At 39.5% G+C, this 26,102-nt stretch overlaps 1 protein-coding gene across 4 annotated transcripts in view; it reads right to left on the bottom strand.

The window, feature by feature from the left end:
• Nucleotides 1-13,650: 13,650 nt before the first annotated feature.
• LOC134220153 (protein krasavietz) overlaps nucleotides 13,651-26,102 on the bottom strand; it is a 35,260-nt gene continuing 22,808 nt past the window's right edge. For all 4 annotated transcript variants that reach the window (XM_062699140.1, XM_062699141.1, XM_062699142.1 and 1 more), the window contains 4 exons: nucleotides 24,750-24,857; nucleotides 24,201-24,420; nucleotides 24,003-24,125; nucleotides 13,651-14,105 (listed from right to left, as the gene is read on the bottom strand). In XM_062699140.1, the coding sequence (XP_062555124.1) occupies nucleotides 14,080-14,105; nucleotides 24,003-24,125; nucleotides 24,201-24,420; nucleotides 24,750-24,857 (477 nt within the window). In that variant the 3' untranslated portion in view covers nucleotides 13,651-14,079. The remainder of the gene's footprint in view (nucleotides 14,106-24,002; nucleotides 24,126-24,200; nucleotides 24,421-24,749; nucleotides 24,858-26,102) is intronic.

Here is a 26,102-nt window from a genome sequence, read left to right as displayed (position 1 = left end):
AGACGATCAATTGTTATCAATGCCAATGCCCTTGCTAGTAATGCAATCATTTATTTATTTATCATCAGACTAAGGCCGGAGTGGCCTGTGCTGCACATAAAAGACTTCTCCATTCAACTCGGTTCATGGCTGCACTTCGCCAACCACGCAATCTGCGGAGGGTCCGCAAGTCGTCCTCCACCTGATCGATCCACCTTGCCCGCTGTGCACCTCGCCTTCTTGTTCCCGTCGGATCGTTGTCGAGAACCATTTTCACCGGATTACTGTCCGACATTCTGGCTACGTGCCCGGCCCACCGCAGTCTTCCGCAGTCTTTGTTCGCGGTGTGAACGATGGATGGTTCTCCCAACAGCTGATGCAACTCGTGGTTCATTCGCCTCCTGCATGTACCGTCCGCCATCTGCAACTCCCATTATAGATGGTACGCAACACTTTCCTTTCGAAAACTCCCAGTGCGCGTTGGTCCTCCACGAGCATCGTCCAGGTCTCGTGTCCGTAGAGAACTACCGGTCTTATAAGCGTTTTGTAGATAGTCAGTTTGGTACGGCGGCGAACTCTATTCGATCGGAGCGTCTTGCGGAGTCCAAAGTACGTACGATTTCCAGCCACTATGCGTCTCCGAATTTCTCTGCTGGTATCGTTATCGGCGGTCACCAGTGAGCCCAAGTACACGAATTCTTCAACCACCTCGATTTCGTCACCACCGATAGAAACTCGTGGTGGGTGGCTCACATTGACCTCTCTTGAGCCTCTTCCTATCATGTACTTCGTCTTCGACGTGTTGATGACTAGTCCAATCCGTTTAGCTTCGCTTTTCAGTCTGATGTAGGCTTCCTCCATCCTCTCAAAGTTACGTGCCATGATATCAATGTCGTCGGCGAAACCAAATAACTGGACTTCGTGAAAATCGTACCACTCGTGTCAATCCCTGCCCTTCGTATTACTCCCTCCAAAGCGATGTTGAATAGCAGACACGAAAGACCATCACCTTGCCGTAACCCTCTACGGGTTTCGAAGGGACTCGAGAATGCCCCTGAAACTCGAACTACGCACATCACCCGATCCATCGTCGCCTTGATCAACCGTATCAGTTTATCCGGAAATCCGTTTTCGTGCATTAGCTGCCATAGCTGGTCCCGATCGATTGTATCATATGAATATAGTAATGCAATCAATTTATATTAAAAAACGACTTTGGAAAATGCATTTTTTTGCAAACTGAAAACTAATAAGGCCGTTACACATATTTATTAAAAATTATGGTCTTCGCAAAGTCAAGGGGGAGGAGGTAATCTTCTTCTTCTTCTACTACTGAATCGAGCGGCATGAAAATTTGAATGCAGAGGTTTTTGGGGCCGGGGAAGGTTCTTAAGATGGTTAGAGACCCCTCTCCTCTTTGAAACCTGGCTCCTATACAAATGAAACACCAATTTCATCATAACTCGAGATCAAGCAAATGGAAACAAATCTGGCGTGTGGAGGTTTTGGAAGAGAAGATACGTTTCTGTGGTGGTTTGCAAAGCCTCCCCCTTCTGGAAAGGGGGCCTCCCATACTAATGGACCAAAAATTTCTGCATAACTCGAGAATTAATCAGAGAATAAATCAAGCGAAGCAAAGTTCGACGGGTTTTGTCGTGTACAATAAGTACAGCATTATTGCACCCACGTATTATAAAAATATCTTAAGTGCATTCACACTTCCTGAATCAAAGTTAAATCTTTCTGATTCAGGCGCGCATTTAATTGGACAAAATATTATTAGGGCGATATAAATATTTTTTTTAAATATGTCTCACACACAACGTTCCACCCCCACCCCATCCAAATTGTTTTGCTCAAAAATAACAACTTGAGGAGCAACAAAAAAAATTCCGGTAAATTTTGAGAACTTTCAAAACATTCTTTAACAAATCCGAGGAGTTTTTTTTAGGAGTTTTTTAAATATTAAAATGGAAAAAAAAATAAAAAAAACTCCTCGGATTTGTTAAAGAATGTTTTGAAAGTTCTCAAAATTTACCGGAATTTTTTGTTGCTCCTCAAGTTGTTATTTTGAGCAAAACAATTTGGATGGGGTGGGGGTGGAACGTTGTGTGAGACATATTTAAAAAAAAATATTTATATCGCCCTAATAATATTTTGTCCAATTAAATGCGCGCCTGAATCAGAAAGATTTAACTTTGATTCAGGAAGTGTGAATGCACTTAAGATATTTTTATAATACGTGGGTGCAATAATGCTGTACTTATTGTACACGACAAAAGCTTCGAACGCATACGTTCTTGAACCGGGCAATATGAGATACAATAGAGCTATCACCTTCTTGCTCCCTGATTCAAAAGTCTTGCAATGATATTAATAAAATGTTTGCACGAATATTTTATCCATGATGCAACTCAGTGTTGATAGAATCATACTCAAATCTGAATCATCGAGGTTTCATGCACGAGCTAACTCGCCTGCGATTCTGTAGGGGAAGCATCGCGCTTGAGTTTCTCGGCCAGAATCGAATCGCTTCGCTCACTCACTGAAAAATGATTTCGTTCTAAAAAGCGTCAAAACGCAATCGAGACGTATGATTTGTTTATATATAATTATTAGCCATTGTTTTAGACGAAAAATAGTTAATTCAATGCATTCAACAATGAAGAACACGTAAATATTATGCAATGATGCAAATTGCGATTCAAATCATGAGCAAATCTCTCGGCCATAATTGTGATGGGATTTGACTCACACATGGTTTGAATCGCCGATGAGATTTGAGATTTTGAGATTTTACCAACACTGGTGACACTGCCAGGCAGTAGGAGTTAGAATGTAATAACACACACACACTTTTTTCCCGTCCGCAACGTTTACTACTCGCGCGCACCACAACCAAATTAATTGGGTTTTGGTACATGATTGACATTTTATGATTTCTAGTGATGCACGAAAAACAAGATATGCCTATGATTGGAATGTTTCTGAATAATAAATGTTGCAAACGGAAAAGAGAATGCTTCCCTAGGGCTTCTTCTATTGAAATATTTCATCAAATGCTTCAAAACCCAAATGTAGCCAATTCGGATCCAAGAAAGGCATCATTACCTCTGAGGACTAAATTTGGGTTTTCATAGTAAATTTTTTAAACAATTGTCGTATCCAACAATTTTCATATCTTAAGATACGCTAGTTTTGTTCGAAACCAGTGACATAAGTAATCAAATGAATTTTCTAAAAATATTCATGCATGATGGCACTACAATCCTCAATGAAAAAAACTGCCTTACGTAGTTTACGTTGGGCGGTTGTGTCTTGTACATAACCCTTCTGATTTTTTTTTTAAGGTTTACTGGCGGGACTCTGAATAGAGTAGAAACGTCTGCACCAGGCCTTTGATGATACCGTTGCATAATTCCTTTCGAAGCAGTTTGCCAGCCGTACACGGAACATGTCGTCCAAGAAGACGCTGTTGCAACTGAATCAGAGGGAATTACGTTCATAAATAGTCAGACAGGTCTCATGCTAACTAACATCGTTATAGTTTAAAGTCATTTTTGTCATTTTCTTGTCAGAGTCAAACTATTTTGTCAGTTTTTATGCTATTTAGACGGCTATTGTCATTGTACGCGCTCGAAATCGACCGAAGCAGTTTTTTCAACTCACATGGAACATGTTGCCCAATGCTTCATCAAAGAAACTAAGCCGGAAGTTTTTTTTTTTCATCAAGTATAAGAAAGTGTTCAATCCCCGATTTATAAAAAATGACAAGTTAATAACTTTTGAAGCAGTTTTCCAGCCGTACAAGGATCATGTCGTCCATTAAGACACTGTTGAACTGGCTCAAAAGACATTACATTTACAACTCTGATAGATACTCTCTCCCATTATCTCATTCCTAATCATATAGATTTTTTTTAATCTTTCGTTTATTTTGGAGGCTCAATTGCCGAATCATATAGATTGATCTGTACGATGTCATTCTTGTCTTTATGGTCATAAGGTATGAAGTATGCGTTCCTTGAATTACTTTGTTTGTCTAAGTTACTGGTTCATCCTGTGTCAATACTATCAAACACAATGTAAGTTATGTCTTGTAAAAAGTGGAAACTATTCGTGCATTTAGTCTATTTTATTGTTATTCCTTTGTCAAGGCATTACTATTATTATGTTCTGATAAGTAGCTTGATCGTTTCCAAACTAACTGTCATTATCATGTACTAATGATCAGTTATGAGTCAGCTATAGGATTCACTTTTCGGTGGTAAAGTAAAGCTTCATCACGCCTATTCCCTACTATAAGTAAAAATTATCGTGAATGAAGCCGTCATAAGATTGTTCATATACCATCATTATAATTTGCGGTATTTTTTATTATTGCTCTTCGAAGTGAGGTAACAAAATAAAACTGGCACCACGTTCCTAGTTTTGAAAAAACTTCTACTCAGTGAATCCAGCAGTCGATTCCCTACGAATGTCTTGAATACTTTGTTTTTTAAATAAATGCCTAGCTAGCTAAATGTAAGCGTGGCTACGACTCATCGTCACAGGGAACGCATCAGAAAAGTATTGCCGGAAAGAAGAGAACTCACATCATTATCACTGATGAAAAAGGCCTCTGCCTGGCTGCACTACCATTCAAGGCTCCAAGACACGAGATCCGTTGGATCACATGCAAATGCCGTAAATTAGTGCGTCAATGCCAGATATGCAACGCGGCACCAAATAAAAATAGTCAACATGTGATACCACCACGACAGGATATGTCTTTGGTTGCCATATCAGTGCTAATGGCGTAAGCCGACCCACCGCGGCAAGGTAACATATCCGAGGGGAAGGATATGCTATTATTCATTAATCTAACTTTAAAGACTAAGGCCAACTCTTTATATAACGTATATTAGATTGAACTGTACTGCTTTGTAGTTTTCTTTCACCCGTTAGTTATAAAAACATCAGAAGGGTTATGTACAAGACACGACAGCCCGACGTAAGCTGCGTAAAACAGTTTGCACCGATTCTATGTCATTCCCCAGAAAACCATTTCCCAGAATGAAACATTCCCCCGAAAACCAATCCCCAGATTTTTGTTATACCTTTAAGAAGCTTCCTGCAATGAAGAAAAAAATATTTTGTTTCTAACGGATGGCAACTAAAAAACCGGAATGAAAAGAATGGCTCGAGAAAAAAACTGCAAAGAGTTGTCCTTAGACTTCAAACTTAGACTAATGAATATTAGCATGAGGTCCGTGGGCGCAGCTTGTCTAGCTGGTATGACATGATCGCTGTACGACTCTGCCACATTGATTTCGGAATGCTGCTTCTGATCCTGCTTATGAGTTGCTTCGTGTCTTTGGCCTTTTTTATCTTTATCTGGCTCGTATCCGGGTAACAATGGAGGTGTTGTAAGCAATGTTGGAGTGAAAGTGGTGTGCAACAATTTTAAGAATTCATTCACATAAAGTCGTATGGGGCAGTGCATAGGTTCATTATTTGACTTTTGAGCGGTGCCGAAATTCATTTAGAATGAATTCGATGTATGAAAAGGTGTTCATTTTTAGTAAACAGCGCACCGCTCAAACGTCAAAGAGTTCATTCGGCGCACTGCCCTATGGTCCAATAGACCTGTGCAGGAGTTCATCAAATTCACTCACCTGATGGATTTTGACATTTGAGCGGGTCGTCTTCTCGAACAAAAGTTCATTTTGCGTTCATTATGCGACCCGCTCAAACGTCATAATTTCCTGGGGGAGTTTATTTTGCGTTAGTCAATAGACCTGTGCAGGAGTTCATCAAATTCACTCACCGGATGGATTTTGACATACGCGAGGAGAAGTGGATGAACGCTGTCATCAGAGGAAAAGTAGAATCACTGAAATTTAACACGGCAAGGTATAGCCAATGGAATTGAAAATAATTTTAAAAATTACAAACAGAGATTTTTTTGAAAATGATTTATTAGGCGGGATTAGAAATTGAATAAACATTAAAAATAGTACCATCTCCGGAATCATTTCAAGAAAAAACTTCATTGTCATTAACAATCAAATTAATATATGCATAATATAGATAATTAAAATTCTAACCTCATGCTATAAATTATTTGTAAATAAATATCATTTCGAAATTTTGAAAATTATTTTAAAAGCTGCATCCTGTACCTCGCTGTGAATTTTTTTTTCATGATTCTACTTTTTCTTTTGATGACAGCATTCATTCTTCTCCTACACTGTTAGATGACTTTACCCATTAATGGGTACTATGTTATTGTTGATATTATTCCCACCGTGAAAAATTCACCCATTTTCTTTAAAAAGCGCCACTACTCATTAAAATGGGTAGTGGCACTTTTTCAAGAAAATGGGTGAATTTTTCACGGTGGGAATAATATCAACAATAACATAGTACCCATTAATGGGTAAAGTCATCTAACCGTGTAGCGTATTTGAGCAGGTCGTCTTCTCGAACAAAAGTTCATTTTGCGTTCATTATGCGACCCGCTCAAAAATCATTTCTTGGGGGAATTCATTTTGCGTTAGTCTATTTCTGTGAAAGCATCATTATTCTGATAGAAAAGTATTGGAGTCATTCCATTTTTTAGATGCCACCCGTTATAAGCTTGAATCAATCATTGAAAAAAATGGACCTTATTAAGTTCACGCCGTTTTTTTGAATGACATGAATGGTCACTTCTAATTGGCATAAGCAAACTTTGCCGGAATGTAGAATCTGCAATGCAACATTAAGGACATAGTTGGAAGAGTACCACGATGGCAGTCAATATGGCACCGGATATTCCACGGGTCAATATCACACCTCCCGCACTCCTCTCCCACCAACATTCGAATGCATCGAACAGCACCGAACAAAAGTTTGATATTCAAATTACTAACCTGCTCACAACAGATTTATTAATTTCCCGTGATAATGAACATGTTTCTTCAAAGAGTCTTATGCATTTCGGCACGAATTATAGCATTATTCAGCAGTTTCGTGCCAATTTAAAAGCCGTCCGCCATTTGATGGGTTTATCACTGCACTTCACTTCTTCTCAAAGGGCGTTGAAAAAATCAAGTTTTCACACACTTCTCCGCACATGAGCTGCCCGAAATGTTGATGGAATGCCAATTAGACATCACTTTTTGAAATCAGTCACTTGTTTGAAGTGAAAACTTAATAAAAGCTGCTATTTTGACCAAAAAACACTAAAACGAATCGCGGAGCGAATGTAAACACCGGAACCGGCAGCAGCAAACTAATATTTAGGGTGGCTCGAACATTATTTTGCTCCGCCACGCTCAGTTGAATATGTTTCATATTCTTGGTGTCCTCCGATGGTTTGGGCTGGTTTGAATAGAGGCTTACCGTGCACAGGTCGTTTCAGGTTTGTATGAGAGTAGTTATGGCGAGGTTGAATTTTACATTATTCTGATTGTGGCGCTTCGGCATTGGGCCCTGGCGAGGGGGAGACCATATGACTGGAATATATATTCAAGAGCTTTGATTCCATACAGGCTTCTTAGAAAGAATCAGTGAAACGTGTAATTCAACAAAATAGCCACAATTTGTAGACCAACATTTGAAAAGGACGTAACAACCAAAATGTATTCCTTCTGATTCCTTGCCAACATATATAGCTATATATGTAGACGGAGAATCAGAAGGAATAAATTTTGGCTGTACGCCCTTTTCAAATGTTGGTCTAGATTTGTCTGTGATATCCATCGCACCAGGAGCAGATACTTCATACAAAAAGTGTGACATGAGAGTGAGCTATTTTCGCGTTACGTTATCAATGGATTTTTCCCAAGGTGCGGTTTTCATTCAGCTATGTGGCTTCTCTTTTCGCCAGCGTTTGGAGGAGAGGCACTGCAGCCAGTGTAATGAAAGGTTTAGTTTCCCATACTAGCTTTCACACAAACTTTATCTTACTTGTGCTTAATCAGTTTTTGTTTGCTTTTGGAGGACACTCGGAGCATGGGACGGAATTGATTGAGCGTGGGGGAGCTGGGTCATTTTTTGAACCACCCTACTAATATTATTTGTTTTTATAAATACGACACCAACACTAAATACTACAGTATATGACATTTTTTATTGTACCAATACATTCAAAGCTTTGTTTTGGTACTCAACCCACCTTCACCTTAAACGCATGCGGTAAAATGTTTGAGCAAACGTGTGCTTCTCTAGAAGCGTTCAATTATGATTCGCCTTATTCTCGGTAAATGTGTATAGTAACCTTTATGTGGATTCCCAAAAGATATTTTAGTTACTAGATAAAGATTGTCGCTTCGGTTCCCTTTGTTCTGCTGTCCGAAACATGTGTGGTACATACCTGTCAAATCGTATGGATTTTCCTTCTTTGACATTTAGCTCCCCTATCCTCGCCAGCAAAAGATGTTCCGGACAGCGACGACAGCGACAATCTTTATCTAGTAACTAAAATATCTTTTGGATTCCCCTATACTCCCATCATACGCATATTTTTCCCATGTTTGCTGGGCTTCCTATGCACAGTTATACGTGTAACGGCAGTAAGTATTTGAAAATTTATTAAAATTTTATCCAATAAAACTGTTGATTTTTATTAGTTTAGCATTAGCATTAGCATTGTTACGGTGTAATTCGTAGATTGGACACTAGTGATACTCATGTTTTACTTTTGAGATCCTTATCTAGAATGCTATCAGAAATCAAGAAGGGGAGTGGTCCTTGATTCCAGTCTTAAACAAAAATAACAAAAGCATGAGGATTACTACTCCTGGCCACGCCCATCACCGTAACTAGGGTGAGGAAGGAAGTGTTGATGTAATACTTAACGAGAGGCCACCGACTTAGCGACACCCTCATAAGTACCACGGAGTTGGATAATGAGGAAGGTATTCGTTGGGTCAGGATTTGCCTGTAGCTGGCAATGTAACCGTGGTAGATCTTACCATGTAACACACCACGTAAAGGTGTCTACCCAGCATTACGGGTTTATCCAATAAAACTGTTGATTTTTATTAGTGCGGGTAAATATATATTTCAAAGAAGGCAGCATCTACTTGCTATATTCCGGGCAATCGCGTGATTTGAAATAAGGCGTATTTCAGGGAAATGTGTGTCAGAAGAATGTATCACTCCTTTCCATTTTCCCGAGCAAATGCATATTTTAAAAGATGGAATCATCTATTCGTTAACATAATTTCGGGCAAATTCGTGCTTTTCAAAAAGGAATTATTTAATCATTTTTTCTATTCTTGTGCCTTATTTTGGACAAACAAGTGGACACTCATATGCACTATTTAGAAAAAAAGTGAGCTTCAAAAGATTAAAGCCCCAAACGCAATACAACGGAACGGCGACGGAAACGGAAAATCTGACAGAAAATATATGGGCTAACTGTCAAATTTGCCGTTTCCGTCGCCGTTCCGTTGTATTGCGTTTGGGGCTTAAGTCTTCTTTATTTTACCCTTATTCCGGGAAAATGCGTAGGTCCCTATTGGTTTCCTCAATCAAGGCGTGCTTCAAAGTAAAAAGAAATTCACTTTTTCTGTTTAGGACGAAGCCAGAATAGACGTGACCACGCGATGCGACATGACACGACAGTGCAGTTTGACAGTTCATTGATAAACAATAATCGCACCTCGCGTTTACTCTGGCGGGCACTTTATGGTAATTATGACAAAAGGCATATTGTATTTGAAACTAAAGTTTCTAACAATTATCACAGACAAATGATTTTATGTATGGTCTTGCGATGATGTTTGTAACAAAACAAGAAAATGAAATCATGTACATTTATATATTCTGTTTTCTGGAAAACAGTACATTCTGGGGAATGATTTTTTGGGGAACGGTACATTCTGGGAAATGGAATTCTGGGGTATAGTTTTCTGGGGAATAGTGTAGAACCGTTTGCAACAAACTGAGTAGTGTAGTGCCATCCTTCTTCAATATTATAAAGTAATTTATTGGTTTCAAACAAAATTGGCATAACTCAAAATATGAAAATTGTTTGACACCGTGAAGTACCCGCGTAATTTCGCGCACCTAAGATCTGACAAAGTTGAAACGTTCATAGAAAAACATGCAGTTCCCATTTATGAACATTTGCTACTGCACCACGCATTGAGTAAATGAGAGGGGCCCTGGGTCATTACCAAGATTTTGGAGGAGGACTTTTTGCCGCAGGAGTAGATGGAAGGTGTCGTGTGTCCCATCTACAAAAAAAGGCGATAAGCTGGATTGTAGCATCTACCGCGCAATCATGTTGCTGAACGCCGCCAACAAGGTACTCTCCCAAATTTTATGCCGTCGACTAGCATTAACTGCTAGGGGGTCGTTGAAAAATGATGTCACAGGTTTTACAGGGGGAGGGGGTCTAAGATTTTGTGACATTATATGTACTAGGTATATAAAAAAGCGTAACTTTTTCTACAACAAATATGATTTTGAAAAAGTATCACCGGCGCGTGCTTACTCGCAAACTACATGCCGATACATCTACAGTTACACTGAAAACCGAAATACGCCGCTCCAAAGTTGCGAGGTGATGCTAGAAAGAGACGAAAGATAGGGAAAATAACACGATGTTTAGTGCCTCCCCGAGTCACCTTAAGTCCATAAGATAAGCGCACTAGAAATAATATAGAAATAATAATATATAATAATGGCCCAGTTGGCGAACGCCCAGTTAAAAAACAGTCCAGTTAAAAGGCGCCCAGTTAGCGAACTGTTGCTGTAATTATAAAACCACTCCTACTCCACTTGTATGGAGCTACATATAAAAGTGGTGGCTTTATAATTATTTTCAACTGAAACGTTACGTTAAGGGGCTATCCAACGTGGACGGTTTAGGGAGGAGGGGTGTATTACGAATGTCCGTTCACTACAAATTTCTGAAAATTTATATGAACAATTGTCCAGGCTGGGGGAAGGGGTATCTTAAACCGACCAAAACCTGTCCACGTGGTATATGGACAGCCCCTAACGTGAATCATCCCTATTCTTGTTTACGGACTAACGAAACTTTCGAACGAATGCAGTTCGTTCGAATCGTTACCCCATTTGATTTTGCTGGCGTAAACGAGAATGCGCATCAGCTTTCGTTCGAAAGCGCGTTCGTACGTAAACAAGAATAAGGGTGAATATGTCTGATGTTCTTTTCAATGAAAAAAATATTAAAGTCGAAAAAAAATTTGAACTTTCTCAAGTGTTTTATCATTACACTGAAGTCGGTTTTTAAGTTCCGCGTAAATCCCAAAAACCGCGTAAAAAATAACTTGATCAAAAAATCGCGGTTTCCTAACCTTTTTTAAAAACCGTGAAAAAATGTTTTGAGGAATTCGCGTAAATTCTATTCACACTCTTTCGAAGTCTAAAATGTTTTTGCCTTTCTCGTGTACTGCCGTTATACGCATAACTGTCTCATGTTTATAGGGAATCCCAGCAAACATGGGACAAATATGCGTGCAGTATACTAAGTATACGTAAAGGCTATATAATCGCTCCAAAAACAAACTTTTTATAGAAGGCCCGGAGACCCATAGTGTTGTATGCCGATCGACTCAGTTCGACGAATTGATGTCTGTGCGCACCCACTCAAAAAATGTGGAAAAAGTGTCAATCATTTTTCAGGCACTTATCCTTAACAAGCTGCATTCGACGCAGAATCCTGTCCCATTGTTTCCTATTCAAAATTGGGCAGATCGGACTATGGGCTCGGAAGTTATGGCCAAAATACTATTTTTGTAACACACGAGAGAGGCTCCATCACCGCTAGGTGGGTTAATCTGTTTTTTTTATTAACAGTTAATATCCCGAGTGTATCACACCCCCCCCCCCTTCGTGATTTCTGCGGTGATAAAATAGGGCGTGTGACAAATCGATATGGAAAAATAAAATGCATGAATGGTAACAAAACGCAGGCGGTAAAAGGTATTTCACAGGCGGGTACTAAGGTCTGTCTCATTTGGAGAATTAAACTGAAATTAAACTTAAAAGTGACATTTCAATAATTATCTCAAGCGAATGCCGACGGCACTAACACTACGCCGTAGTCTTTGAAAACTAAACACTGCAGTGAGTGAGAATGTTCTGAAACGCACAAAGTTTGGATGATGCAAGAAACAACTGTTTCTGCTCAGCACAGAGTTTCTTCTTCCAACATAATTATTTATCTGCATATTTCGCGTAAGGAATAAAGTGAAAACACTACATTTTTACGGATTTGGAGTATTTTTGTTCGTTGCAATCTTTATTTTAATATTTGCTTTCTACACCACTTTCTCTTGTGTAAACGGTAAACAATACAAATTTTCACAAATACCACGACAGTTTATGATAGTATATGAGCATTTTGACATTGGAGTATAAATTTATGCGCCAAATAAGAGGGTACTGTCATACTTGCCAAATTCCATATGACAAAAATCCGTTGTCGCCCCTCTGGTATTTCATGAAAATCGTTGTCGCATTATTTACAAAAATAAAAAGATTAAAGAAAAATCGGTTCGAAAACGTGATGAAATCGGTGGTAAATCGGGTTAACACTGTATCATATAAAGAGTGAGAAAATTTCTTTCGGAATAATTTTACTACGATTCATACGGGAAATGACTTCGACAGGGTTTGTTCTATTTTTTGTTTTGCAAAGTTGAACCGAAACGCTATCATTACGCACGCTCCAAAAGCGAACTTTTCCGCAAAGGAGACCCATATTGTTATATACCAATCGGCTCAACTTGAATTGAGCCAATGGCTGTCTGTCCGTGTGTGTGCATGTACAAAAGCCAAGTAAAACAACTAACCGTTTATATAGCAATTCCCAAACGATATTCTCGCATTCGGCAGGATGCGAAGGTGATCATTATTGAATTGGAAATCGATCGGGCATCACGTTTAAAAGTTACAAGAAAATGTTGCATCGAAGAAAAAAGTAAATTTTGGATTTTTATGACCTGTGATATGCGAATAATGTTCACTGTCCAGTCTCTTCAGTTTTAATGCAACTATTATAATTAATAGATCATAAAAATATCATCGTGATAATAGAAAAGGACCTATCAAATCCGTCATTTCCCCTATGTGAGTTCTTTACATTATGCTAAATAATTTATTTATCAATTCTAATTCCAACTATGTGGTAAGATTTTTTCAACATTATTTCGATCTTTCGACACCAATGAATGTTTTTCCTCGTCAAAGCCACTCACTATGTGGTCTTTATGCGCCAATTTGTTCTTCTGTCTGATTTACGGTGTTCATTAATTATCTCATTTGGTTTCTAGTTTCGTTTAGCAAAAAGTGGAAGACTCCAGACTCTGTTTCTGCGTTGTCGTTTATCAAGTAATTATGTTCCGAATTGAAACGTACAACACATTCCAGTTGAGTTGTAGTGTGTGTTATTTGCTCAACTCGAATCGAGGAGTTAATTTTCTAATTTCGTGAAGCTTTACTTTCTGTGTAGCAAAAATTAACTACCACACGATTGCGCTGTTGTTTCTAGTTTAGAATTTTTTCGACATGGAGGATGTTGAGTGAGCAAAAATTTTGCCAGACAAGCAAACAGATTACTCCTACACTTGGGGGATGTTGTATTTCTTGTGTGATGTTGGTTTCTTTTTCGTTCAACTTAGTGGGAGAATTTGTTTTCTCTTAAGTGAGTGAATGGTCACATAATTTCCTGATTTGGTTGATTTGTAGCAGTTTTTATTACATTTTTGTTGTTTTGTATAAATGTGTTTTCCGTTTAGCTTCCTGTTTTTTATAATTACATTAATTTAGAGATAATTTAGTTGTTAAGAGTTTACCTGTTGTTGCTGAATCTCCACGATTGTTTTACTCCTTTCCCCAAAATCGTTGCGCTACTTTTCCTTTTTTTAAATCGTGTTTTTTTTTCTTGATGTATGAGGTCTCAAATCTCAAAAAGAGGGTTTTCTCCGTGTAGTTCCATGTAGGAGAACTATTATTGGTGTATAGAATAAATACGTTGCATTTGCTAATATAATGTGTTTCATGTATGGTTGTGTGTTTGTCCAGTGTCTGTGATATTCTCTCCCATCGCAATTCAACGATGAATCGTCCATTTTAGTCTATCTAGGGCATGACTTAATCCTCCTCTTCAGATTCGGTTTCTGCAATTGAAATAAAAATACAGGAAAAATAGATGTTAAGAATTTCTTTTATTGGAATCCATTAATGGAAGAATACATTTTGTGATAAGCCTAGCTTGTCATAGAGAACCATGCAGTGGTCGTTCAATGATTAAACCAGTGTTACCAACTTTATTTTTGCATCATCTTAAAGACAGTCTCACGAGTAAGTTTCTGCATTGACTGTGTTTGCCTAAAGATGCGTAATGAGTTTTCGAAAGATAGCTTTGTTGATGGATAACATGTACAGGGTGGGAATTATCCGTGTATCCTCATTTAGTCATAACTTTAATATTTACACATTGAATAACAAAATATTTATGCGGCCAACGTGAATACATTACCACAGGTAATTTTTTTTTTTTCGAGGGTTGACCAGTTGTAGTCTTAATAGACTGGTATCTCGACTGGGCTCTCCATGTGATACACAATACTAGCAGACGACTCAAGCTATGTTGCTCACTAGGTCACTGCGGTCTGGGTTTGTATAGTGATCATACCGATACATTTCCCTTCCCGCAGTCTGTCAGTTTAAAAACAAATAATAATAATAATGAAAGCTCATCACGCGCATGAATGTTTTCCGAATAATTAACATATAAAGTTGATTTAATGTTATCTTGGAGCCGACATTCAATACCGAATAGTAGTCTATGTTGACAACGGGTGGTACTGATGCCATCTCCAAGTAAAGGCCGTTCTACAGCGATTAACGCAACGGCGCATCTTGACAGTAATTCTGTATTCTCTGTCAAAACGCGTCACCGCGCCCACCACCGCAGCCGAGCCATAACACTTTGATGTAATGTGATGGGATCATACTAGTGGACTTTGTTTCAGCATTTATTATTTATTTATAATCAGACTAAGGCCGAAGTGGCCTGTGCGGTATATAAGAGTCTTCTCCATTCGGCTCGGTCCATGGCTACACGTCGCCAACCACGCAGTCTACGGAGGGTCCGCAAGTCATCTTCCACCTGATCGATCCACCTTGCCCGCTGCGCACCTCGCCTTCTTGTGCCCGTCGGATCGTTGTCGAGAACCATTTTCACCGGGTTACTGTCCGACATTCTGGCTACGTGCCCGGCCCATCGCAGTCGTCCGATTTTCGCGGTGTGAACGATGGATGGTTCTCCCAACAGCTGATGCAATTCGTGGTTCATTCGCCTCCTCCACGTACCGTCCGCCATCTGCACCCCACCATAGATGGTACGCAGCACTTTCCTTTCGAAAACTCCAAGTGCGCGTTGGTCCTCCACGAGCATCGTCCAGGTCTCGTGTCCGTAGAGGACTACCGGTCTAATTAGCGTTTTATAGATTGTCAGTTTGGTACGGCGGCGAACTCTATTCGATCGGAGCGTCTTGCGGAGTCAAAGGTACGTACGATTTCCAGCCACTATGCGTCTCCGAATTTCTCTGCTGGTGTCATTTTCGGCAGTCACCAGTGAGCCCAAGTACACAAATTCTTCTACCACCTCGATTTCGTCACCACCGATGCAAACTCGCGGTGGGTGGCTCACATTGTCTTCTCTTGAACCTCTTCCTATCATGTACTTCGTCTTCGACGTGTTGATGACTAGTCCGATCCGCTTAGCTTCCCTCTTCAGTCTGATGTAGGCTTCCTCCATCTTCTCAAAGTTACGTGCCATAATATCTATGTCGTCGGCGAAACCAAATAGCTGGACGGACTTATTGAAAATCGTACCACTCGTGTCAATCCCTGCTCTTCGTATTACCCCTTCCAAAGCGATGTTGAATAGCAAACACGAAAGACCATCACCTTGCCGTAACCCTCTGCGGGTTTCGAAGGGACTCGAGAATGCCCCTGAAACTCGAACTACGCACATCACCCGATCCATCGTCGCTTTGATCAACCGTATCAGTTTATCCGGAAAACCGTGTTCGTGCATTAGCTGCCATAGCTGGTCCCGATCGATTGTATCATATGCGGCTTTGAAGTCGATGAATAGATGATGTGTGGGCACGTTGTATTCGCGGCATTTCTGCAGTACTTGGCGAATGGCGAACACCTGGTCCGTGGTGGAGCGTTCGCCCATAAAACCCGCCTGGTACTGCCCACGAACTCCCTTACAGTTGGTGCTAGTCGACGGCATAAAATTTGGGATAGTACCTTGTAGGCGGCGTTCAGCAATGTGATTGCGCGGTAGTTGCTACAATCCAGCTTATCGCCCTTTTTGTAGATGGGACACACGACACCTTCCATCCACTCCTGCGGCAAAACTTCCTCCTCCCAAATCTTGGTAATGACCCAGTGCAGCGCTCTAGCCAGTGCCTCACCACCGTGTTTAAATAGCTCTCCTGGTAGTTGGTCAACCCCAGGGGCTTTGTTGTTCTTCAGCCGGCCAATCTCCTCCTGGATTTCCTGGAGATCCGGAGCCAGTAGAATTATCTCCTGCCCGCGTTCTCCCAGGTCCATCACCATACCGCCATCTTCGTCTGCCACATCGCCATTCAGGTGTTCTTCGTAGTGCTGCCGCCACCTTCGGATCACCTCACGCTCGTTCGTAAGAAGGTTCCCGTTAATGTCCTTACACATATCAGGCTGTGGCACGTGGCCCTTACGTGAACGGTTTAACTTCTCATAGAACTTTCGTGTGTTATTAGCGCGGTACAGTTGCTCCGTCTCTTCACGGTCTCGATCTTCCTGCTGGCGCTTTTCCTCCGGAAAATCGAGTTTTGTCTGTTCCGCGCCTGTTTATATCGTGCCTCGTTCGCCCTCGTGCGGTGTTGCAGCAATCTCGCCCATGCTGCATTCTTCTCTTCCACTAACTGCTCACATTCGCCGTCATACCAGTCGTTTCTCTGATCCGGGGGCACCGTGCCAAGTGCAGCGGTTGCGGTGCTACCAATGGCGGATCGAATATCTCTCCAGCCATCTTCAAGAGACGCTGCGCCTAGCTGCTCTTCCGTTGGAAGTGCCACTTCCAGCTGTTGCGCGTATTCTTGGGCTAGTCTACCATCTTGTAGCCGCCCAATGTTAAGCCGCGGCGTCCGACTTCGACGCGTGTTGTACACCGTCGAGAGTTTTGAGCGCAGGCATACTGCAACGAGGTAGTGGTCGGATTCAATATTCGCACTGCGGTAAGTGCGGACGTTCGTGATGTCGGAGAAGAATTTATCGTCGATTAGAACGTGGTCGATTTGGTTTTCCGTTTCTTGGTAAGGTGATCTCCATGTGTTCTTGTGGATATTTTGCTGGAAAAGAATGTGCTTCGGACTACCATTCCGCGGGAGGCTGCGAAGTTTATGCATCGTTGGCCGCTGCCATTCGATACGGTGTGCAGACTATCCGGTCCGATGACCGGTCTATACATTTCCTCCTTCCTACCTGTGCGTTCATGTCACCGATGACGATTTTAACGTCCCGCAGTGGGCATCCATCGTATGTCTGCTCCAGCTGTGCGTAGAACGCTTCTTTCTCGTCGTCGGGTCTCCCTTCGTGGGGGCAGTGCACGTTGATGATGCTATAGTTGAAAAAACGGCCTTTAATCCTCAGCTTGCACATCCTTGCGTTGATTGGCTGCCACCCAATCACGCGTTGGCGCATCTTACCCAGCACTATGAAGCCGGTTCCCAGCTCGTTGGTGGTGCCACAGCTTTGGTAGAAGGTAGCCGCTCGATGCCCGCTTTTCCACACTTTCTGTCCTGTCCAGCAAATCTCCTGCAGCGCCACGACGTCGAAGTTGCGGGGATGTAATTCATCGTAGATCATCCTGTCGCAACCTGCGAAACCTAGCGACTTGCAATTCCATGTTCCAAGCTTCCAATCGTGATCCTGTATTCGTCGCCTAGGTCTTTGCCGATTATATCGAGTCGCATTATCTCTTATATTGTTCGTAATGATTGGTTTTCTAGGCGGCTTATTGGGCCAGCGCAAACCTCCTGTCTCGTCGGAGGGCCGTCGTGTCAGGGCTGTTTAGCGTCCCACCTAACACCAGGACTTGGGCTTGTGCGCTTTGAGCGGCACACGGTCGCTTTGGTGGGGCCTACTTGCGGATACATGCAGCTTTTTATAGAGGTTTAACAGGGCCCACTGTCAAACCCCACCACATCCTAGGCAAGCCCCACAACTCGCAGATGGCCTGGGGAGGGATCGTCAAGCCCTTGGACATAGTCCCTGCTGCCCTTTGTTTCAGCATGGAATAATTTAAATAGTATCGTAAATATACAATAAATTAATTTAAGTACTATTGCAATAAATCGACATATTAATCTGAGAGCTTCCATTATTTTGGCGGTTGATCAAGATTATGGCGTCATATCCTTTACAGTACTGTCTGATATCATAAATTTCAGTAGTCAAATGGTCATGTTCTATTCCGCTCTTCAAAATTCAAGTCTTTAAAGTCTGGTCCAAGATTCATCTATCAATGGTATGGTAATGCTTCATTGCGTCTATTTCCTAGCTAAATGAATGAATTTTACGATTATGAAGCATTGATTTATATGAATAACATCATTACACGCAGCGAATTTTTGTATGATTAAACTAAATGTAAATATTGTTGATTTCAACAATCGCTTTATTGTTGAGTCGAAAGTATTTGATTGTTGTTTCTACAATAATCTTTGATTGAAACAACAATATTATTTTTATTTCAACAATATTTCTTTTTTTGCCAAAAATGCTTGAAAACCAAGTGCTGTGTTTTTTTCTTTGTGTAAGGCGTGTATGTTCGCTTTCAATTTGTTTCAAAAATAAGTTGTATTTAATGACTAATTTAGAAAATAGATGGAAACAATCCAGTGTTGCAGCGTGGAGGCAATTCGTTTGGTATCAATTACATGTAAGTATTACGAAAACTAATTTAAATCGTTTTTAAAATATAATTTTCATTCACAGAGCTACAGTACATACGTCCTCAAAGTGATAGCGGTGCTGGTCGGAACTGCGAGAAATCAGGTACCTAATGGTTTTATTACGAACACCATTCACAACAAAAAATATGTAACGTGTAATTTTGTTGTTGCAAATATGCATGTATAATGAAATAAAGTACATATTTCAACTGGCCATTTTCTTGTTTTATTTATTCACATTGAATATAAAAAAAAAGACAACAAAACATTTTCAAATAAAATGTATTATTATTTCAACAATATTATATTGTTGAATTTATCTGTATATATTATTGAAACAATAATGCACCGAAGATTATTTCAACAATAATATTGTTGATTCTACAATACTGTGAATCAAAACATAAGCAGATTTGATTGTAAAAACAACAATATTATGGATTGAATCAAACGATAAATATTATTAGCCCTGAGTTAACAATATTTATTGTTGAATTTGATCCAGATTATTGTTGTTTCTACAATATGTTTTCCTGCGTGTAAAAATATGTACTACTCGTTGGATAGTCATTTCTATTATTGTGAGTTGTATAATTAATGTAAAACACTACTTGTCTTCTATATTTTAGATCTGTTATTGTCATTGTGTTGTTGTCGGTTGTCTGTCTGTTATGTTTCAACATAAAGGTCTTTTATAACTTTGTCTTATTAGTGTTTTAGTCATTGTTAGATACAGTATGTATAAAACTACAAAAGAATTGTTGAGTATTGCCATACAAATCCTATGCCCTTCTTCTATCTATCAATATCTGATTTCTCCTTTAATCAATCTCTTTTTCTCTTTTATAATCTCAACCTCCACTTTTTTCTTCTGTCTCTCTTCTATCTCAGATTTTCAATTTAATATTTTTCTATCCAATAATACAGTAAACTTCTACCTTGGCTGCTCTAAACCATTTCTGAAACAAAAATAAAAAAAATAAAATTCTGTTTAATTACTGAATCTAAAATGTTCAATATTATTATTTCATTTTGTGATCAATCTATTTTTTTTTAATCCTGCGTTTTTCTTGGCTGATTTCTGGTTTGCTATGACATTACTATTTTGAATTTTTCAACCTGATGTAAATCCTGCTAAGTCTAAATAGTTCTCCACTCCCAATTGAAAACATTCTGAAAATTGAATGTCTCTAAAATACAAAGTAGACTTCTCAATTTCAATCTATATTACAACCTATCCTATCCTACCTATGGCCACGCGTTGGCTTCGCTACTTCCAGTTGACGAGAAATTTATTAATTTCCCGACCCCTTGGAGAGTGCTAATGAGCCCTAGCGGATCCTCCATGTAAAGAGCTATACCTGATAAGTATGCCGGGACATACGATCAGCGGCTCAGTCTGCAAAGCAGCCGATCCACTGTGAATCGTTAGAGGCGCATTGAAGTGCTCCAAATGTGATATGATACACAGATGAATATTATCTTCAGTACCGTCAACCCCCGTGACCTTGGCTAGGGCATTACCACAGGTTATTGTACTCTTAATCCTTAAAGGCGCAAGGCGATTTTTTAAGAAATCGTCGGAAATATTTTTACCGTAAATAACCATGGAAATCATGAACAAAAACCCAAATTTATCCACCAGTGGTGATTATGCCTTTCTCGATTCAATGTGTTGAATACGAATTAATATGGTAAATGCAACGTAAATTGCCTACATTTTGGCGGTTAAAAGCTTTGATGCGATTGTATCACGCTACTTAAGAATTACTCAACTCTGAGAGTAATGGATTGCGTTACGGCTAAATTGATTAATGACTTAAAGTGTGCATGTAAACAGCGTATTTGTTAAAAGAAAAATAGAAATATTATTCAAACCGAATGAGTCATTAACAAACAAAAACAATAGTGTCCAACGGAAAGTTTCTCCGTCGAATGAAACTAGTTGCACTCGAATCGGTCAAGTCATTCTATATGAAACGTGTTTAACATTAAAAAATTCCCGGGGCTACACACATCCACACACACACACAGACGGACATTTACTCAGTTTTTCGAGCTGAGTCGATTGGTATATAACACTATGGGTCTCCGAGCCTTCTATCAAAATTTGGCTTTTGGAGTGAAATTATAGCCTTCTGGTACAACTTTGTTGTACGAGAAAGGCAAAAACGTATTTTCGGTTTGTTGTTTTTAAACAACATTGCGCATTTAAGGGTTAAAGATGTTCCCAAATAGTCTTATTTGGCTTATACACATTTTTTTGCAATCGGACATTTATTTTGAGAGATATTCGTGAAATACGAACATTAAGTGTATTTTCAGAAAACTAGCAAAATAATATCACATCTAGATCTCAGTAGTCTGTGGACCGAATTAGACACGTTCGTCTCTAAACAAAAGCTATGGCCATTGAACCTATTTGCAATCACATTATGGGTTCCGGAAATATCTCTGAATTGCGAACATAAAGCATTATACTTACTTTGTTCACTACATTGGCAAAATAATGGTACCTCAACAGGGTTTGAATCCAAAGGAGAATGAGAAAATCTCTCACTTATCATGTCTGTATACACTCTCGATAGGTAGCATACAGTGAAAGACGTTTTTCGGTAGCTGTTACGATAATGAACTGATTCGGGGTGCTACAACCCATGATAAATTTCTTTTAATAAGCCCCAATTGCGGGGCACCGGTTCTGAAGATGCATTTCAACTTATTTTACACAGCTGTGCGAAAAAAAAATGGTCCCCAACATAAAATGAGCGAGAACAAAGCGTTTTATTGTACTCTCTCGGTGGGGGCCGCCTATCCGAATCATTTTTTTTTCACCTTGAATAGAAGTGTGATAGTTTTGATTTCATGGCTTGTTATGATTCGAAGAGGTTTTTGCCAGAGACGTTGTTTATAGATAGAGACCCGCGAAGAGTGAAGCCGAAAGTACCAATCGAACGGTACCAAACGAGCAAAGTAAACAAACATTACCAATCGGTGCTAAATGCGAGATAAGTATTATAATCAATATTATATAAATCATTAAAAAGTTTGAAAAGTTAAGTAAAGTAAGCTGTTTTCAAAAAAAATACCCAAAAAATACCCTACCCAAAAAATGTAGCAAAAGTTTCATTCATTTTTCAGGCACTTATCCACTTATCCAATTTGCTTTCCTATTCAGAACAGGCCAGATCGGACTATAGGCTCAGAAGTTATGGCCAAAATACCATTTTTTATAAAAAAAAAAGCGAAAGAGGCAGTAAAGCATGCGATGTTGCTCTGTCTTATGCCTGTTGATCAGCAAAACTTGACTTCCACAGCTAGGTTCGCTAGCGTTTCAAAATCATGGAAGGATCACATTTCACGGCAATGATGCCTATTCCTATTATGTGCCCAAAATAAGGGGCTGTCCATATACCACGTCGACAGTTTAGGGGGAGGGGTGTATGGCAACTGTCCATGGTCCATAATTTTTTTTGAGAATTTATATGAGCAGTTATCCACGCTGGGGGAGGGGGGTATATTAAACTGACCATATCTTGTCCATGTGGTATATGGACAGCCCCTAACGAGAAATGAGCGAATGTTCCCACCGTAGACTTGTTCTATCAAAACCACTCCTATAGAAATGTACGTATGAAGAAGTCGCGCGGTAGTTTTGATGCGGTTAGTGCAAATAACCCTGGTAACAATTAACACTTTATTTCGCCTTTTGGGCTGTTAAGAGCTACTAGTCGACCCGGTAGACATTATCCTGCATAGTAGGTGAACTGCCCATGCGAAATTTTTAAACGAATCTTTATTTTACTTTTTCACAATTTAACCCTTTATAAGGCAGACGAATCTAAACAATAAATTAGCAGAACAACAATAGGACACAATGTTCATATGGTATTAAACTCAAATGAATGTTTGTTATATATTGAACAGTTCAGAAACATTGAAAAATTGGTGGCAATATAGTTGCCATTGCACGGCAAGCGGGACAACATTGGTGGCAATATAGTTGCCACTGCCTTGCAAGCGGGAAAACAGGCAACAAAAATGAATGAAAGATTTTAAAAAATTAGGTTTTACGTAAAACCAGTCTAATCAAGGGACAAAATACATTTTTTAGTGAAGAATCCTAGTCGGAAAACGCATTATAACTGAAAAAAAAATGCTTTTGCGCTTTTATTCCCAAGGGGGGGGGGGGGGGGGGCCTTGAAAAAAAAACACTATTTCGTCAAAAATCCTTAAACCAAATATAACGAAAGGCAAAGCATTTTTTACGCTAATCACGCCATCATCTAACACAGGAGATTCAAACTAGTTAATATCAAAAGGAAAAAAATATTTGTCGTTTTTTAGCTAATTATAACTGAAAACCGCCCAGGATTGTGCCTTTGGGCCTCTCTGAAAATTTCAGCTCAATCGCTTGTTGCATAATCTGGCGCATTTGATTTGAAGTTTGTATGATGGTTTCAGTCAAAATGCATAGGAAAATACACCTCCGTCACTCTCGTTCAGTATGCCCGATTGAGCTCAGAATGGCAACAAAGGCAGTTGATATGTTAAAGATCAATTACACAGAACATTATACGATAATTGAATGACTTTTTTTTTTAATTTTTGGATGATTTATTAGGAGTTGGGCTGTGCACTTTGGAATTCATTGATTGTCATGAAAAAAGTGCAAATTCAGCTTTTGGAATGAGTTATTGACAAACTACTAAATGATCGAAAGCAAACTACTAAATGATCCATAGCATCCTTGCCTATATTTTTCGAGGGTGAACCCAAATTTTTGGCCGATAGTGTATATCGGAATAGAAGCGAACAATATTGAACAGACAACAGAATAGAGAAAAAAAAACTGATATGGTTTAGTTTTGTTTTGTATAGACTCCTTTAACCACTAGAAAGCACAAACAATCGCTATACTAGCGGTGAAACAGAATCGTAAATTATGCTCTAGCAACAGTTTACGACCAGACAATAGCAGAAAAAAGGCCTAATGTCCGGGGTTTACATGATGCCACAGATGGTGATGCATGATTTATATTCAGCTACCAATCTTACCTTCTTCGGCGTTCTGTAGCCATTCGATGAATTGCTTCATCTGCTCCAAGAAGTGCATCTTGCCCTTGTTTGAATGTCCCTCCTTGTACCACTTCAGGATCGAGTCTTCGGAAACAACCTCAGCTGTAGGAAAGATGTAAAAACAAACGTCAATGATTGTGATCATTGTTTGACAACATAGATGCGATAATCACTCACTTTTGTAGAACATTAGCACAATTTTCTGGAACGCTTTCATGAAGTTCATGTTTTCGTAACAGAACTCCTGCACCTTGAGGATCAAGGCCATCTCCGCCTTTTGTGCTGTCGAGAAGGCACCGAACAACTGCGTATAATTGCGCAGATGTTTCATCGCTTGCTCAGCCACCAGTTCCTCTTTTTTGTTCCATTCGGCTAACGACATCACGGTGCTCCATATCTGAAAGGTTGAAGGAAAACTATATTTACATATCTTGGCAAAACATCCTCCTTCCGTGAGCACGTGTACGGCCAATAACTGTCGTATAAAGATAGTAAATAAAGCAAATATGAGACAGTTATGCTTGTGGCAGTTGTGTAATTTCCAAAGGATTTAAGATTGAGATAACGTTCCTCAATTTCTAGTGCCGTAGAGCACAATTGTCCTTTGAATGCTGTATTTGCTTTAGCAGCCATTTGAACCATCCTGGAGTTGCGAAATCTCCAATCACGGATTTGTCTAGGTGCCGTGATTTGGATTAAAAAGGATTTATACAAGAAAATACTTACAAGTCCGATAACTTCATGTTCAGGAATGTTTGATTTTGTTGCCATGTCCTTGACGTCGGCAATAATATCTTTTGTTGTCTTGTTGTCATTAATATCATCGATCAGTAGCTGTGGAGAAAAAAAGGTTAAAAAATTCTTTTAATTAGTTTGGTACAAATGTCTTGTTAGGAGCCTATGTACAATGTTGTACATACTATTAACAAAAAAAAAACGTTTTTTTCTATTCTGAAACCATTCCTGAACAAATGTGTACCATTAATATTTATAATTTTTCAGTGCAGCAAATTAACGATTTACAAAAAGCTTTAAAAATACATTACTTTAGAAAATTGTCCTAAATCTTGATGTGTTCAAAGATACAATTAAACCGTTGAATTCAGTATGATCTAGATAATACTCTTCCAGAATTAGCATAGGCTCGTTTGCCACAGTGGGACGTTAACGCGCAAACCAAAATTCTGGATTGAATCGCAATGCAATTACTACTGTATTTTTTATGAACGTGAAAACATATTCTCTTGCATGGTGTATCAAACTTTAGGCTGGTGAATTATCCACATCTACCATACCGGCAAAAGGATAATCCACTGAAACAGTTTGACGACGTCGCTTAATTTGGCACCAGATTCCACACTGGCCACGCCAAAGATACAGGGCTTGCGGCCAGTTCTACTAAAGTGCCATTCTCTAAGCGATTCTCTTAGGGTTTCTCAATGTTACGAAGCTAAATTGTCTGAACCATTAGAGACCTGCACGGAAGTGAGTTTCTCCCAGCAAGCACTATGATTGGAACCTGTTTTTCTTGGTTTCCGGACTGAACAAGGCACTGGCAGTGATGCGTTTGTCCTGCTTAATAGGAAACCGTAAACAATAAATCACAAAGCACATAACAAGAGTTACTCGACGGTGCGGTGCCATCATCAATATCACATTGTCGAAAACATGTTTTTATTTGCATTGGTCATTTGCATTTTGCAGTGCATTCTGATTATAACATTTTTCACTTTGTGCTTCCCTCTTATTGAAAACCCCCGAGAGTATCACGCTTCCACTAGCTGACTTGACTAGGGTGAATGTAGAAAAGAGACATCCTATATTTAACGTCACCAATTTCAATCAGTTTTGACTGCGTCTAAAATGAAGAGGACGTTTGAAACAATTTTGAAGAAAGTTACATTTAGGTATATATAATTAGTATCGGCAGGTATTCCCGGCAGGTTATTGCGCCTCAGTATACCCTTTTCGAAAGAAGCCTCAGCGAGACTTCTTCCGAAAAATTCAAACGGAAGAAATCACTTTTGAGAAAAATGATAGAACAAAAGTTTGGCATTGGCATAGCTAAAATTAGTGGAA

This window comes from Armigeres subalbatus, chromosome 3 (genome assembly GCF_024139115.2).
Source record: "Armigeres subalbatus isolate Guangzhou_Male chromosome 3, GZ_Asu_2, whole genome shotgun sequence".
NCBI lineage: Eukaryota > Metazoa > Arthropoda > Insecta > Diptera > Culicidae > Armigeres > Armigeres subalbatus.
Note: the sequence above shows the minus strand (reverse complement) of the source record. Positions and strands in the feature narration are given on the sequence as shown.